The sequence below is a fragment of the Plasmodium relictum genome, assembly GCF_900005765.1.
Source record: "Plasmodium relictum strain SGS1 genome assembly, chromosome: 3".
Lineage (NCBI taxonomy): Eukaryota > Apicomplexa > Aconoidasida > Haemosporida > Plasmodiidae > Plasmodium > Plasmodium relictum.
The window spans coordinates 376,154-395,464 of NC_041681.1; the positions used below are offsets into that span (position 1 = coordinate 376,154).

General features: G+C 16.7%; 2 protein-coding genes across 2 annotated transcripts; both read right to left on the bottom strand.

Moving 5' to 3' along the window:
• Positions 1 to 860: 860 nt before the first annotated feature.
• On the bottom strand, positions 861 to 12,638 carry PRELSG_0309100 (conserved Plasmodium protein, unknown function; the record flags this gene model as incomplete). The annotated part of the gene is made up of 10 exons (XM_028680079.1): positions 861 to 1,800; positions 1,905 to 2,099; positions 2,219 to 2,287; positions 2,437 to 2,504; positions 2,629 to 2,685; positions 2,806 to 2,916; positions 2,999 to 3,143; positions 3,295 to 9,582; positions 9,680 to 10,180; positions 10,273 to 12,638. The coding sequence occupies 10 exons, from the start codon at positions 12,636 to 12,638 to the stop codon at positions 861 to 863; spliced, it is 10,740 nt and encodes a 3,579-aa protein (XP_028531612.1).
• Positions 12,639 to 13,177: 539 nt separating this feature from the next.
• PRELSG_0309200 (DNA polymerase alpha, putative) lies at positions 13,178 to 18,799 on the bottom strand (the record flags this gene model as incomplete). Its single annotated transcript, XM_028680080.1, has 5 exons — positions 13,178 to 14,531; positions 14,702 to 18,143; positions 18,227 to 18,298; positions 18,375 to 18,465; positions 18,731 to 18,799. 5 exons carry the CDS (start codon positions 18,797 to 18,799, stop codon positions 13,178 to 13,180), a joined length of 5,028 nt encoding a protein of 1,675 aa, XP_028531613.1.
• Between the last annotated feature and the right edge of the window lie 512 nt (positions 18,800 to 19,311).

Here is a 19,311-nt window from a genome sequence, read left to right on the forward strand (position 1 = left end):
TTCAAAATTAATATTTCTTATATATGTAAAACATTACAGTTAACATCAAAAGAATAATTATGTATATATGTAAATTAATAGTTTTATATTCTTTAATATAATTTTATATTCTTATTTATCGAACTTATTAAAAAAAAAAAAAAGAATTTTACAACAATTTATTTACTGAAATTTAATGTATATATATATAATTTTTTTTTTTATTTTATCTAGTTTCATTAAAAAAAAAACTAGTAAGTTGTTTATATTATAGAAGTATATGAAAATAAAGAAATGTAAATATTATTTGTACTACCTAAAAATAATATTTATAGAATAATAAATTTATAACTTAAAAAGAAAAATTTAAATTATATATTTTTTTAAAACTTTCAATAGCAATTAAAAAATTAAAAATATAGAATAAAAAAAAAAAAAAAAGATACATATAAAAAAACAAATTGAAAAAGAAAAATTTAACAATAGAATGAAGAAACAACAATATATTAAAATAGTAGAATAGTATTTATCTTTATCACTTTTTATATATCTGAAACATTGAAAGACAAAAAACATTATTAAAAAAAGAAAAGTAAATTTAATTTTTTTAAAAATAAAAATAAATAAAAATTATTTTATAATATATACAAAAAAGTAGAATAATTTGAAAAATAACTTATAAAAAAATAAGTTTTATAAAAAGAAAAAGTATTAACTACTTAAAAAATAATAACAATAATAATAATAATAATAAAAGATATTAAATTAATATAAATAATATGAATACATGAAAATTTATGAAAACATAAACAAAAGAAAATATTTTTATAAAATAAAATTTGATAAAAAGTATTGTGTATATCTATATTCATATTTTTATTTTATTTTTTTGAAAAATGTAAATTATAAATTGCTATAATTTCACTTATTATATTTTTTTTAATATTATCAGGATATTTTCTAGCCAGTGATATTACTTTAGAAAAGTGATAATCTTCATATATATTTTTAGAAAGTTTAATACTAAAAGAATTTCTTTTTATCTTTTTAAAATAGGATTTATTATCATAAATAAAATTGTAATTAATTTTTTTATTCTTACTTGTGTATTTATGAGTGCACATTATAGTTTTATAAATATCAATTTTATTTATATTGGTAAATAGTAGACTTTTCATATTTTTATATAAATTTTTATATTCATTTTTATCATGAATATAAATTAAAGTATGAGAATAAAATAAAATATCATTATCATTAATGTATGTTAATATATTATTAACATCATCCAAGTTAAATTCATTATCATTTTCTTCTTTTAATTTATTTTTTTCATCATTAATAGCTTCTTCTTTTAATTTATTTTTTTCTTCATTGATAGCTTCTTCTTTTAAGCTGTGTTTTACTTTATTAATATTTCCTTTTTTTAAATAAAGAACTCCTTTCTTATTATATATTTCTTCAATATGCTCATACATTTGTTTTAATTTATTTTTGTATTCTATATATAGATAAACTACGTGTAAAATAAAAATGTTAATGTCATAATTATTTAATTTTATCTTAATATAAAATATAATGTCATGTAGAAAATTTAAATTTTTATTTATTAGTAGGCAAAAGAGAGATGACAAACAGTAAGTAAAAATATAATTCCATTTGAAAATATTTATTACATTATCTGCTAAGTTGTAAATTCTTTTAAAAATTAATACATTGATACAAAAATTAATATCAATTTTTTTACAATTAATTATATTAATAGGAGTGCATATATTTATATTTAATAAATTATACTGTAAAGTTATTAAATCTATACATCTATAAAAAAAAAAAGAAGAAAAAAATGATAAAAAATGACAAAAAAGAAAAAGAAAAAATTTGTAAAAAAAAAATATATTTTTTAATATATACATGAAACTAACCTTAATATTGTTTCAGTGGAAATAAGTTGGTTTTTATTTTTTTGCAATTCTTCAAATAGAGTATTAAAGTTACTCAGGTAATATAATCTTTTATTCTTACTTTTATTTTTTCTTTTATTATTAAGAAGTATGAAATTATCATAAGAAACTTTCATATCACTATTTTTAGAATTATTCACATTTTTTTTTTTTGAACTAAAAAAAAAAAAAAATTATAAATATTATTATGAATAACAACTACCATTACTATTAATGCTATTGTATTTATTTTAATTATAATTGTATTTAACACAATTTTGTAAAAAAAAACTTACATTTCTAGATTTTTAATAATCATCGTAAAGTTTATCAAGGCATTATTTAAATAACCATATTTCATATCACTATAAAAAATAATTTTAATATAATATTTTTAAAAAGAAAAGATATGTTTTTAAAAACATAATTATGAAAAATTATTAATATAAAATATAAGTACGAGAGAATATATGTATAGTAATATTTAAATTTATTTTATAAAAGATTTAATTACATATTTTGAGATATAGAATAGTTATATATACATACAATAGCTGCATTTAAGTAATCATTAGAAAAAATCTGACAAAATTAAATTTATTAAAAAATTATTGAGATAATAAATTATTAAATTACATTAAAAATTATTAGAATGAATAATCAATTATTTATATAAATCATATGTAACAATTTTTTTTTTTTTTACTAAATAATTAGAGAGCAAATAATACTTTTTTTTTTTAAGTAAATAACATTTCATTTCCTGTAAAAAAAAAGTATATAATAAATATATAAAATAAAATAAAATACTTATAATAAAATTGATTTATTAAAAATATATATATTAATGAGAGAAAAAAAATAACAAAGGTTATAAAGTTACATGATGAAAAATGTAATTTTTTAAATAAGATATTTTTTGAAATATTTTATAAATATAATTGTATTTATATGCCCTTTTAATTATATAAGTGAAATAAAGAGATCCTATATCCTGTAAAAGAAAGAATACATATATATATAATTTTAATTTTGTTTTAATTTTTATAAATGTAAAGTAAAATTTTTCTCTTTACATTTTGAGTAATTAATTTGAAACATTTATTATGTAAATCGTATTTTGCATAGACATTTATTAAATTGGTCAATGAGAAATAATTTTTTGAAACATTTAAGTAGTTATCAAATTTTGAATTATTATAATTTCTCAATTTAATGTGCCTGATAAGACAAAAATGAATTTAATTATAAATATATATTTAATTATAAATATTTTTTATAATATTTTATTGACTATGCATTTTTATTTTATTTTATGTTATTTTTTTTTAATTTTTTTCTAAATATATTTATCTAAAATTATAATTCTTACTTCGTAGAATGTGGTAATAATAATGATATTAAAAAAAGAAATATGCGAGTTTTATTTAAATTTCTTATGTTAATTATTTTTTTATTTTCTAAATATGCAGTATTGGCATATATTTCATTAACATTTTCTTTAAAATATTCTGATAAAACATATGGATTGTTACTACCATATTTGTAACATAACGGATAAGAATAATTATTTATATCATAAAAAAAATATTCATAATAATTAATCAATTCTATAGAAATAAAAAATTCAAAAATTCTTTTTTCTAATGAATTATTATGTAATAGCTTTATATGGCTCTGAAAATTTTCCAATTTTTTCTTAAATGTATCAATAATATTAATTATTCTTTTTTGTTTTATATAATTAGAATATATAAAAGTCGTTTTTTTAGTAAATAATTTTTTGTAATTTATTAAATTATGTGGCGTATTTTCAGACTCACAAATATCTTTTTTCTTTATTTTGCTATTAGCATTTTTTGTTTCTTTATATTTTTTTTCGTATATCGAACATTTAGAGCTATCAAAAAAAAGGAAGCATTTTTTCTTCTCATATTTTAGTTTTTTTTCCATCACATATGGATTTTTTATCAAATTTATTAAATACATAAATAATTTTTTCTGTGTAAGTGTATTTATTTTTTCTAATTTTTCATCTAAATTTGTGAAATGGATATTATTATAATAGTTGTAAAAATAAGAAAAAGTTATGTTGTTTATAATATGCTTTTTAACAAAAATAGAAGAGAAAACTGAATAAATATTTGATGAACCTTCGTATATATCATCATTTAACTTATTTTTTATAATTTTTCCATAAAGTAAATCATTATGTCTATTTAAAAAATTATGAGTGTGTAATAAATTATTACAATTTAGCAAATTATAAATATAGTTGATTTTTCTTTTATAAAATAGGCTATTTTTTTTAATTTTACTAAGAATGTTGTTTTTTAAAATAAAATACGAATGATAATTATAATTCTTCGTTTGAATAATTATTTTATATTTCATATCACAATTATGTAAAAACTCATTTTTATTTGGACCACAATAAGAATTCATTTTAGAACAATTTTCTCTTCTTATTTTTTTAAATATTTCTATTTCTTCTACATTTATGTTATTTATTTTTTCACAGCTTTTTATTTTTTGTAATACATAAAAACTATTAAAATATGAGAATATATTTTTATAATTTTTATAAATATTATTACAATAATGAAAGTTAAAAAAAAAAGAGAAAAACAAATTAAATACTGCATACAATGACAATTTATTTTTATTTAAAAGCTCACAGTAAAATACTATTATATTAAAACGTATATTTTGAATTTTATTTAATATTTCTTGTTTACTTATTATTTTAAACCTTTTACACACTCTAACTAAATATTTTACGTTATTTATTGTATTTTTTTCTTCCTCTTTTCCATACACCCATTCATTATTTTCAAAAAATAAATTATTTAAATATTTTTTCTCTTTTTCTTCTTTTAATTCATCATATATAATTTTATTTGTATCAATAAATCTTCTATAAATGTACGTTTTATTATCGTAATTATATATATAAAAATTATTGATTTTTTCTAAATTTTTTAATTGCATATTATTACTTATACTTTTAGTAAATGTACTTTTGTATAATAGTAAAGATATTATATTTTTTATAACTTTATAATTTTTAGTTTTCTTATTTTTATTAAACAAAGAATAGAATAAGCAAGGTTCGTTTATTGCATCGAATGAATTCATATTGTAATAACTACATGAAAATATTCTATGAATTAAATTATTACATATATTATAATTTTTTACTTTTAGGAAATCTACTAACTCTTTTATATTTAATTTAATAATTGACTTGATACTTATTTGATAATTTAAGGAAATTCTAACATATATTAATAATGGTAATAATGTGCATAATAAGTTACTTGAATTTTTTAACTCTTTAAAGTTTTCATAAAAAAAAAAACAAATTTTATAAAATGTATAAATTAATATATTAGTACTAATGTTGTATTTACTGCTATCTTTATTATCATTTACGTTAATTTTATTAGAATTATTAATATTAATTTTTTTTTCATCATTTATAACGTTTTCATCGTCCTCATTATTAACTATACAATATTTCCTTATATAAATGCTTCTGTTTTTATTCTTTCTATAATATTTATGAAAATTATGAAATAGACTATATTTTTTTTTAATTTTTACATTTTCTATTTCTTTTTTTGTATTTATATTTAATTCATTAATTCTTCTTATTTTTATAATTTTATCTTTTTTTTTTTTTATGCTAACATTTTCTTTTGAATTAATACATTTCCTTATATTTTCACAAATTCTGTCATATATAGATTGTAAAATAAATAAAAAGGTAGAATAAATAAATTGAAAATTTGTATATCTAATAAGAATACCTAATTGCAAAATTGATATACATTTTAATAAATTATAGGGCATTGGTATTTTATCATATTTTTTATTATTACATTTTTCTGTGAGTATTCTATTTTCGTTTTGTTTTTTTATATCAATATGAATATATAAAAAAGCATAATAATAAAATGTAGATATATTAGTTTGAAATAAATTATATTTTAGAATGTATTTTATTAAATTTATTTTGTTATATTTTAAAAGTAAAAAAATTATGTTTTTATACTTTATTTTAACAATGTCAATGCCTAAATGTTTATAAATTAATGATAACAAGTAAAATTTCCTTATATATGGGTATTTAAAGTATTGCAATATAAAATAATAAAATAGATAAATATCATTATAACAACTTTTATAATAAATACTACTTAATATTTTTCTAATTTCGATTTTTTTTAAACTATTTAAAAACATAATAATTTTTTTTTTTTTTTTCAAATTATTGCTATTCCATAAGTAGAGAACATAAGTGCTGTTGCATTTTATTAAATTTTTAGGATTATTAATACAATTTTTAAATTTTAAATAAAAAAAATAATATTTAAATAACTTATTTTTTATAATGAAATCTAAAACTTCATCATTACTTTCATTTTTCTTTAAAATTATTTTGTAGTGATTTGTCCAACAGTATTTTTTCTTTGTTTCTTTGAGATTTTTCCTAACTTCTTTAATTACTTTAAAAATTTCATAATATATATTTAATTTTATTATATTATTGAAAAAACTATCTGGTAAAGTTTCGAAATTATAGCAATTTATTTCATCATAATTTATGTTATTACAATTGAAAAATTTATGATTTTCTTTCTTTTTTAAAAATTTTTCTTTTTTTTTGTAGCATGACTCTAATAGAAGTTTAACTTGACTAAAACATAATTTATTCAATATATTGTCTTTCATAACTATATTAATAATAATTTTTAATTGAAAAGATAATTCTAGATTATCATTTAAAGTATATTCATATAGTTTATTTGCTTTTAACTTATATTCAAAAATTTCATTTTTATTTATAGCTAAATATGTGAAGTAAAAATTGTTTAGTTTAGATTCTATGATATTAATAATATTTTCAATATTTTTTTTCTCTTTTAAAATTTGATAAATATATATGCAATCAATATTATGTTGATTATCATATATAGTAGTATATAAAATGCATTTAGTATAATTATTTAAATTTAATAAATCATAATATTTTAAAAAATACACACCTTGAATAGACTCATTTTTTATTTCTAATATACTGTCATCTTTCTTTTTTTCATTTTTGAAAATTTTATAAACTTTATTTATATAGTTATATCTTTCTTTTATAAACTTGTTCAAGTATTTGTATTTTTTTGAAAAATAAAAAGGATATAAAATATTAAATATAAAAGGAAAATAATAATCACATTTTTCTAAACATATAAAAATGTTCATTAATTTATCTTTCTTTTCTGTATCTCTTGTACCTTCTGTATAATCATCTTTATATACATCATTTTTATTTTCTTCAAATGTATATGTATTGATCTTATTTTCATTTTTTCCATTTTTCCCTGTAGTATTATTTTTTTCATTATAAAAATCATCATATGTTTTGCAGCATTTACTAATAAGAAATTCAATATAATAATTATACAAAAAATTTAAATTGCATATTTTTCTTTTCTTTGTTCTTGTTAGAATTCTTTCTTTTAATTTTTTTAAGACATGACTATCTTTCAATAAAAATAAGAAATTACTAGTTAAAAATTGTTCAATAATCTTTTTATTTTCATAAATATTTTTAAAATCTATATTATATTTTATTTCCTTTATAGGATTTTTTACAAAAAAAGAAACAACAAAAATATTTTTTAAAATGGGTAAATCTTCATTATAAAACATATCATTATTTAGCAAATAATGCGTTTGAATATTTTCAACAATAATTCTATGATAATGAATAAAAAATAAAGAACAAAGTTTTTTTACATTTTCATATGAATTACAAACAAACATTAAATATTTAATTATAATATATATATCAATACTGAATAAATAAAATAAGTTGTAATTGATACTCTGTTCAAAGGTTATTTTTAAATTTTCCTTGTTCTTTGTAAAAATGTATTCATAAAAATCCATTTCTGATATATTATCAGTCATTGAATTATATATATTATTTATTAGAATATTAGAATATATGAAAAAATAAAATAAATAATTTATATATAAGCTATCATCATTCTCTAATAGGAGCAAACAGTATTTCTCTAATGATGTATTCATATCATTGTAAGTTATATTTAAATATTTATTATTTTTTCTTTTTAAATTATTAAAAAAAAAAAACATATCTTTTAGAAAATCTTTTTTTTTATATAAATCAATAAAATACTTTTCAATTAATTTAGTTTGAACCTTTAAAGAGTTAGATTTAAGTAATAAGTATCTACTTAATAAAATACTCTTATTTTTTTTTCTGTTACTTTTTTTTGTAATATCAAAATAATATCTATTCTTTTCATCTTTATTATTATTTTTTTTTTTTTTTATATTTATCAATACATGTAATCTATTTATAAAATACAAAAGGAAGTTAAAAAAAGAACTACTTTTCTTTTTTTTCTTTAGTTCTATCTTTGTTATTATTTTTATTATTTTATTTTTTAGAAATTTTAATAATGTAACTCCTTTTTCAATCATATTTGAATACGATATACATATATTAAGAAAATTGTACAGTAAAAAAAAATCTATATCTTCGCTGTTCACGAAAATATAACGATTTAATTCGTTCCTTTTGTATTTTTTATAATAGAATATGATATAATTTAAAAAATCTATTAACATTTTATTATTAAACTTAATTTTATTTCCTTTTTTTTTAAAGAATAAATTAGAATTACTCACATACATTTTCTTAAATAACGAATTTAATTCTATATAAAATAATAAATTATAAATGTAATTTTTTGAAAAATAACTTTTATATCTATTGCATATAAAAATATTTAGTTCATTTTTTTTTTTGTCTTCTATATTTTTATATATATATTCTTGGGGGTCGCTAAATATCAATTCAAAGAAATATTTTTCAAAATTCTTATTTTTTAAATTATCAAAATACAAAGTTTCATTAGAACAAAAAAAATTATTCTTGCTAAAATTTTTCTCAAATTTTGTTAAAAGACAATAAATATATAACTTTTTTTTTTTTTTGAATAATCCTTTTTTATAATTGCATAAGTATGTAACACCTAATTTTTTTTGTAAAACATTTTTCATTAAATGTAAAAAATTTGATGAAAAAAAATGATTAATGCTATTATAATGACTAAATCTTTTTTTATTAACTTTTTTTAGGAATCCTTTATTTTCATTTAATTTTTTAATACAACTATCATTTAGTTCTCGATCTTTCTTTTCATTTTCAATCTTATGATAATTGATATATTTTAAATTATATATTTTTTTTTTGTAACATTTTTTAATATATTTTATGTATGATTTCTTTTTAACTTTTTCATTTTTATTGAATTCAACTTTAATATTTGTTAATTTCCTTTGTCTATGATACTTTTCAAAAAAAATACACAAACGAATGTGAACATCTTCAACAATTTGAAATAATAAAATTTTTAAATTTGAAAAAAATAAGGATTTTTCATTCTTTATAACTTTCAATTTTGAATACAAAAATTCTATTAGATATATGAATGTTTTCGGTTTTACATTTTCATATTCTATATATCTAAATAATAATATAAATATATATAACAACACTTTTATTTTACATTCACCATATGTTATCAATTTATAATATTTTTTAATTTCTTCAATTTTTTCACTCCTAAAAAAAAAAAAATTTTTAAGGTATTTTATTTTGATAAGATTATAAAAACATCTAATATATATATATATGTATGTTTATATATATTTATTTTTACCTTTTCAATTGTAAATAAGTATTTTTAATTATTAAATAAAAAATTATAAAATTATTGTTAATATTTACTTCATTTTTGTATATAGGATTTCTTATATTATTTTTCAACTTAACTAGGAAACGATAATTTAAATTTTGTAATAGATTCAATTCACTTAAAATAAAAGCATTAGAACAAGTTTTTAATTTTAAATATATAATTGTTTTTGACAATTTATTTTCTAACTTTTTTGATATTTTCTCATTTTTTTTAAAGAAATCATAAATTGCACAAGCAATCTTTAACTTTACTTTTATATCTTTGATATAGTTATATAAATAAATATTCTCTTTACTCGATTTTAGTTGAGATAAACATTTTTGCTTAATATTTACATCTTCGTTATTTTCTAAACAATATATAATACTTAAATTTTTTAGACATTTAAAATTATTTAATAATTCATCTAAATGAAGAAAATTTTGTTTATCTATTTGTTCTTCACATATATTAAATAAATAGCTGAAAAAAAAAAAAAAAAGAATTAAAATAAAATAAAAAAAAAAAAACTGCATATTTCTAAATAATTAAAATATATTTTTTTTAAAAAATACTTTAAAAAATGAATTTTTTTTATCCTAGAGATATTGATATAAAATAAAAGATCTTCATTCTTTTTTAACTGGATATCTGAGTACACATCATTTTTTATAATTGATTTTATATATAAATCATCGACGTAATTAAACAAATAAAGAAAAATATTATGAATTTTCTTATTATTAACACAGTAAAAAGTATTAGTAGACATAAAAATTTCGTATATGATACATTTATTGTTGTAGTAATTTATCATAGTGCTCTTTTTATTTATTTTTTTAAAATAATAGTAAAAAATATTTTCTATGAGCTTGTAATTTATATAAAAATATAAAACGATATCATTTAATACAATCATAAATCTTTCACCTTCTTGATTTATTTCTTTATTTTCGTTACTATAATCGTTGAAATATAAGATTTTACTTTCATTATTATAATAAAAAACTAATAATATAAGAAAATTATATATTTTATTTATTATTTTATTGCATATATCAAATTGCATTTTAAATAATTGTAATAAATGAATATTTTCTTCACAAAGCGTATTTTCTATATTGTTATAACTTAAAGAATATGGAGAAGAATTCTTTGTTATTACATATTTCTTTTTTAGATTATCATTTTTACTTTTTTCTTCCTCATATAAAAGTATGGTTGTAGAACATAAAGAAAACAAAAAAATGTTATTAATGAATAAATTATTAAATTTCAATAGATATATAAAATTATAATAATTAGTTAAATCATTTCTTTTTAATTTTTCTATTAAAACATCAACATAAATATGTATTACGTAATAATAAGCTTGTAAAAATATAATATAAGATTTTTTTATTATATAATTTTCTCTATTTTTAGTTGATTCTATTGTTGTATGAAAACTGCTGTTCATTATTTTATTACATCTACTTTCGGAGATTTTATTAGCAATTCCTATTTTATTATAATTATAATTATTATTACTACGCTTTATGTTGTTAACATTGATATGAATAGCATCATTTTTTAGCATTTTGGTTATTTTCGTTTTTTCACTTTCCTTTAATTTTTTATCATAGAAATTATCTTTATTATTTATTAAAAATAATTCTAATAAAATATCAAAAAATTTTCTATTTAAACAGAATACCTTGAATAATTGTATAGTCAGAGATGGAAAGAAAAATAATAAATAAAATAATTCACGAAATAGCAAAGAGAAAATATTTTTCTCGTAAAATAAATGAACTTCCTCTTCATAAGTGTTAATGTAATTAAATATAATCATTTGATTTATTGTATACAATGGATGCACATATATGACATTTAAGAAATTTTTTAATTGAAATTTTTTTTTTTTTTTTTTTATTTCTATTTGTATTTCATTCTCTTTTTTTGATATACTTTCTTTATTTTTTCTTTCTTTTTTTTTTTTATCTTCACTGATAATTTTTTCTTTTTCATAATATGTTATCAAGTTGTCTAAAATTAATTTATCTATTTTTTGTAAAAAATTCTTTTTAGTAATTTTGTCTACACAATTTTTATTATTAATTTTATTATTAATTATTTTATTGTTTTGTTTGTAATTGCATTTTTTATTATAAGGGACTATAAGATTAAATAAGGAAATTACAATACATCTCTCATTTAGATCCTTTTCATATTCAGATAAAACATTTTCTGATTTTCTTTTTTTTAATAATTCTCTCGTTTTTAGAAATAAATTATAAAATCTCCTTAAAAACTGAACAGTTTCAATAGAAAAAAAATTAAAGTTTGTGTTTTTAAATATATACGAATAAATATCTTTATATAGTATTATTGTTACTAACAAAATGTCAAATGATATTTTTTCTTTAATGTATTTTGATATGTATTTTTTTTTTAAAATGAAATGAAATTTATTTAATATATTATTAATTTTTTTCTTTTCTTTTTCTTTTCCTTTTTGGAAGTTCTTTTTTTTTTTATAATTTTTGATATAAATAGATTTAGATAAAACTATATTAGAATCGCAACTCTTACACAAGTAAGTTTCATATTTTATCAAATTACAAAATATAAGATTAACAAAATGATTATAATCATTTATTATTTTGAATAAAAAATGAGCACTAGATAATTCATTTGAAAAAATTTGTAATGGAGAACAACCATAAGGTAAAAATTTTCTCATAAATTTCAAAGTTTTCTTCAAATAATAAAACTTTTCTTCTATTGATCTGTCTGCTATACTTTTTTTTCTTTTGAAATCATTTTCATTTAATAAATTAGATGTTATCAAATTATATAACAAAGATCTAGCTAATTCATATTGTGATAAATTTATATAATTAATTATAATCTGAAATATTATTTTAGTATTGTTTTTATTTATAAAATAGTAATTCATTTTATAAAGTTTTCTCTTAAATTATTATATATGCTTTCATTTTACATTTTTTTTTATAAAATATTTGTTTAAAAAAAAAAAAAATAAATAAAATAAGTGAAAGAAAAAAAAAATAAAAAAATATTTATATATTTAGGCACTTTTTTAAATATATACATATACACATATATATAAATATATATATATTTTTTTTTTTTTGGAAATTATCTATACTAAAAATTTTCAAAATAATAATACATACTAAATAAAAAAAAAAAAATGTGAATCTTTAAAAAAAAATTTAAAGAAAATTTTACTATTTATCTTTATTTTTTCTCTATATGAAAATTAAAATCAAAAATTTAATGTAATTATTAAAAATATAAATAAATGTGTAAGTTCAAAGCTCTTTTACCTTGAAGCATTAATAAAGGTATATAAAAAATAGAATAAAAAAAAAAAAAAAAAATCAAAACATATTATGAGTAAATATTATAATGTGTACAATGTTTTTAATAGAATAAATATTTAAAAATATAAATAAATACATGCATATATTTTTAAAGCTCCTTAATTTTTGAAGATAAGGATAAATGAAAAACAGAAAAAACTTGATCAAAAAATATTTGTGAATACGTATTGTTTTGTACAATGTTTTTGATAGAATTTCTTATAATATCTCTTTCTTCATTATAGTTTATGTAAAAATTATTACTTTTTAAATTTAAATATAAAATAAAATTGGAGATATTTGGGTATTTCATTCGTAAGCCTTTTGTTATATTTAAACTTAATTCTTTATTTTTGCAAATATCGTCATAACTATCAATTTTTAAAGTTTTCTTTTTATTTTTATCTTCCTTAAAAATATACGTTTTAAATCCCTCATCTATGCATATACACACATTAACATCATTAGCATATTCATTTTCTTGATTATTGTTTGCATTTTTATTTTCATTTAAATTTTTATTCAAATTTTCTTCTGAATAACTTTTTCTTACATTCATTTCTGTTTCCACATCATTTCCATTCTCATTTTGTTTGTAATGTATTTTTTCATCTTTATCTTTAGCCACTAATTTATCAGGTATTTTTTTTAAATTGTCTTTTAATAAAAAAAGAAAATATTCCAATATCAAGTTAATATATTTTTTTGAAACAAGGGGCTTTAATGAACTTTTTTTATTTTCGCAATTTATGTTAGGACAGTTTTTACAATCTTTTAAAAGGATTCTTTTCGTTTTTAATGAGCAATTATTGCATATATATAACTGTTTATAGAAAGTTGAACATAAATGGTGTATAAAAGAGAAAATGTAATTACGAATTTGTTCAATAGATAAATAAGTAAAACATTTATTACATTTAAAATATTTAATAAAAATATCTGGTTTTACATTATGTGAACAATTTGAACATGTTAAATATCCCTTTAAATGGATATCTTTAAATCTTTCTTCTGATTCATTTAATAAAGATAAAACATTTGTTTCTAAATAATTTTCTTCTATTTGTTTATCTGTTTTTATTTCTTTCACATCAAAAATATTAAAGCAAGACGATAATTTTTCAGCACTTGTTCCCTCAATATATTGACATAATCTATTTATAGGTGATAATATTTGATTTTTTATATAATATTCTTTATCAATCTTTAAATCATATTTTTTTATTTCACTAACACTAAAACAACATTGGGAACTACTTAACTTTTCATTACTTTTATTAAAAAATTTACAAGCATCTTCACTTCTGCAAACACAATATTGAATTTCTTTGTTTACACATATATTGTAGCCATCTTTTATCATACGTTCAGCAACAAGAACATGACCTAATGAATTTTTTTCTTGATATTCGTTAACATTTTTTGTCAATTTTTTTGTTATAACATAATAATCTAAATCAAACCTAGAAAAAAAAAATATATATGTATAATAGATAAAAAAGTAAAATTAAATGAAAAATAGAAATTTATATAAAAAAGAACTAATTTATATATTTATTTATTGAATATAATAATAATATATTTAATATAAAGCATGGGTTAGTAAAATTGTTATATATATATTAATTCTTACTCATCATTTTCTATTCGTTGATTTACATTTCTTAAATATTCATGTATTTGTTCAGATAAGTCATTTTCTAGAGGTAGTGAAGAATTTTTTACATCAGTTTCTTTATTAGAAAAAATAATTTTTAAAACTTCATTACCTATTAATTTTGAAATTTTACTAAAATCTCTTTTAATAAAATTTATACCTTTCATTTCATATTCACATTTTTCAAAATTTGAATCTACTACTTTAGCGCATGCATATTTTTTTTTTTTTAGTAAAAGTAGTTTACTAAATATACATTCTAAATCTAATTCTAATTTTTTATAATTTTTATTAATGCTATTTTTGATAATATGAGCTAATCTATTAGATTCTTTATAATTATTTAAGTTATTTGATTTAATTCCTGTATCAATCATAATAGAATCTGTATCACCATATATAACTTTTAAATTAAATTCTTTTTCTACTTTGAACTTTGTAAGTTGTAACAAATTTCTACCCTTTAAAGTTATATATGATGCTATATGTTTGGCATAAAATCTGTTATTCGTATTTCCTAAACATCCATATATACTATTGCTAATTAACTTTATTGACAAAGATTGAATTAATAATAGTTCTTTTTTTTCTTTATTTTTCTCATTTGTAATTAATTTTTTTATGAATGTTCTTTTATCAACTAAATTTTTTAAAATGGAAGGTAAAATTCCTGGTTTACTTTTATCAAAATCTTCAATTTCAATGTTTTCATCTTCATTTTCATCCTCTTTTTCTTCAATATCACTTTTATTTTCATGACTTTTTAGCCTAATAGTACTAAAACATACATTATATTCAATAATTATAGATGGATATAAACTGTTAAAATCTAAATATAAAACATAGGTATCATAGTAACCACATAAAGGATCCAACACTAAACCTCCTGTATATTTAGAAACATTTTTATTTTTTAATTGACTGTTTTCTATTTTTTTTACCTTTTTTTTAATAATAGGTGTAATGAATTTTTTTTTATTATATTCATGAAGTAAAAAAAATTCAATTCTTTCACTAGTATAACATAATAAGCTTCTCATCCATATATAACCACTTAGCTTCGTTAAATCTCTCGTTTTTTCTATTATTTGTAAAACATTACATATATTAACAATTTCATTTATACAAAATATTTGGCTATTAATATATACGTTCAAATGATTCTCTAAAATTAATTTCGCATCATTAAAATGAATGTTACTTGAATTTATTAAATTTATATTGTTAACTAAAAAATCTTTAAAAACATTTGGTGAATTGGATTTCTTTTGTTGTTGTTGTTGTCTACTTTTTTCCTGATATTTGTTTTTTACATTATCAATAATTTCATCTAAGCAATAACTAGTTAATTTAATTGAATCTTTACATAATACATAAATATCTAAAAGCAATCTTCCTTTTATATTCTGAATTATGTTATACATAGAACCAGTACTGTTAGTTCCATTAAATTTATTTACTTTCATTTTTTCATTTTTCTTTAATTTTTTTTTTCTACTTAAAAAATCAGCATTTATATTATGAACATTGCATCTATGAATTAAAAATTCTAAATCGAAGTTTAGAATATTATATCCAATATACATGTCTATGTCAAGTGCTTTTATTTTTTGAAGAAATGCTTCTAATAATGTTTTTTCATTTTCAAATACTTTACAGTAATTTTTATTATAATTATTATTTATTTTTTTATTTGCCTTGCTAGAAATACCCAAGAAATTAATATACTTCATTCCTTCTGCATCTACTAAACTAGTTATGCTGAATATTTCATGAACATTTTCTTCATTTAATAAAGAAACTACTTTAATAAAAATTTTATTTAAGTCTAAATCAATAAAGGTATTTACATTATTTTCTATTTTTTTCGGTGCATTTTCAATAGAATTATTAGTAGTAGAAGTATTACTATTATTTTCTTCATTCCCCTTATTTTCATTTTTTTTGTCAGTTATTTTATCAATTAAAAAAATATTTTTCTTATCACTTGTTATACAATCAAAATAGCAGTAAGTTAAATTATTCGAAAAATTTTTTTTTAAGTCTTTTATCTTCACCCAACAAGGTAGTTTAAATTTTTTTTTTATAATAAAGTTTTCTATTATATCCTCGTTACAACAATAAAAAGAGGAGTAAGTATCTCCTTTTTGAAACCTTTCATCTATTGGATCATAATTATAAGAATATAGAACCTTCACATATAACTCCTCTTCATTCGTACTTAAATTTAAGTTTCTTCTTTTTACTAATTTGTATTTGGCCACTTTTATATTATGAAATTCTCTTACCTTTTTAAATTCTTCTATAAAATCAGTCATGATAAGTATCTTGTATTCTTCATTAGTATAATTTATTTCTTCTCCATCTTTTCTATATTTTTTGTTTTTGTTCAATAAAAAATAATAATATCTATCTAAATTTTCTATATATATACTTATACTCCTGTATTTCTTAAATTTTGTTAAAGTCCTACCAAATAATATGATACTATTTCTATGTTTACATATATCAAAAATATATACATTTACGAAACCATTTTCTTTATTAATTATTAGTTCATCGTATTTATTTTTTAAGATATTTGTAGATACATTATTCTCTGTATCATCATCTTCATTGTCTTTATCTTCTTCTTTATATAAATTATTATCTATATTTATAAAAGAAGGTGATATATTCATTTCCTTTATAATAGAATCATTATAACAGTCATTTTCATTAATTTTATTATTTTTATAATTATCATCATTCTTTTTATTTTGAAAAAATAAATCATTTGATCTATTGTTGCCTAATTCACTCTTTATTTGAGGTTTATCTTCATTTTTAATTAAATCTTTATTTTCATCGCTTTCTTCAATTTCTTTTTTTCTATTTTCGATTATGTCTTTATCTATTTCTCCTTCTATTTCTCTTTCTCTTTCTTCTTCTCCTTTTCCTTTTCCTTCTCCCTCTCCTTCTTTTTTATTTTCTTCTTTTTTTATTTTTAAATTAAAATCACAATCTATTTCTTTAGAATAAGAAAATAAGTTTGTCATTTTTTCTTTTTTATCAAAAGGATTACTTTTATTATCATTAAATGAATATATATTATTTCCAATTTTTTTAATTTCTTTATTTTCAGTTATATCATTCATTTCATTATAATTATTTATAATATTTTTATTTTTAATATAAGAACCTGTTTTGCTATTATAAGATTTATCATATGAATCAGTTGTTTTCCTTTTTTTTCTAAAGTTTCCACTTTCACTTTCACTTGATGTTGTATTTTCTTCTATTAATTTTTCTATATTTCTAGTTTTATTTATCTCTTCTTTACTTAGCTTACTGCTAGAAAATGTTTTCTGAATTTTTTTTTCTCTAATAAAACCATCGATTGAGTTATTTCTTCTTACTTTATTCTCTTTTTCTATAACTGCAAATAGGTAGATATATATATATATATGTGTATGTATATACTTTTTTTTTTTTATTAAAATAATGAAATTTTTTTTTTACTTTTCTTTTTTAAAAAATTATAATTAACATCTTCTACTATAACATCATCACTTGAATCAAAATCCTTTTCACCTATGGAATTTAAAGAAAATTTTTTATTTAGAAAAAAAAAAAACATTAAAAGAATTTTATATATCTTAGTAAATACCTCCGACTATAAAATTCTTCAACGATTTTTTATTTTCGATATACCCATCTTCATCTACTACCTCATAAATATCATCATTTTTATTTCTTACCTATATAATAATAAGAAAAGTAAAATATGAATTCTAATTTTTTACAAAAAAAAAATAAAAAAAAAATTTATTTATTATATATTAATGTAAAAATATATATATAGATATATATGAATTTGTCTAAAATTAATAACTATTTATAGTCATTCATAAATTATATTTAAAATATTATTAAAAAGGTATTTTTGTGTAAGCTTAAATATATATATATATATATGTATATATATATTTTTTTTTAAATCATAAAAAATAAAAAAAAGGAAACCTCATAAAAATCTGTTGCTTTGCATTCTTTTGATCTTTGCTTTTTAATTTTATCAAAAACATTACTCATTTTTTATTTTATGAAATTTTTTATTCTTTTATATTTAATTCATTTAAATATGTTTTATCTATGAAATATTAAAAGAATGTTAAATACACTTAAAAACAATAAAAATAAAAAATAAAGGTTTTCAAAAGAAAATTACATTTAAAAGGATTTACTTTAATTTTCTTACAAATTTTTTTGTTTTTTTTTTGTAAAATATATTTTTTATTTTTATTGTATTTTCAGAATACAAAAAAAAAAAAAAAAAAAAAAATTCAAACATGAATAAAAAGTTATTAAACATTTTTAAGAATCTACTTTTTTTATTGTTATTATTATATTTTATTTTTTATTTTTTAATTTTTTTTTTTTTACATATCGCTGGAATAAAAATAATTAAAGCTTAATCATCATATATAATATTATAATTTAACAATTATTTAAATTAAAAAATGGATAATTGTAAAAAAAAAATTTTGATTCTTTTTACATAAATTATAGCTTAATAATCATATTTCAATAAAATTTTAAACAAT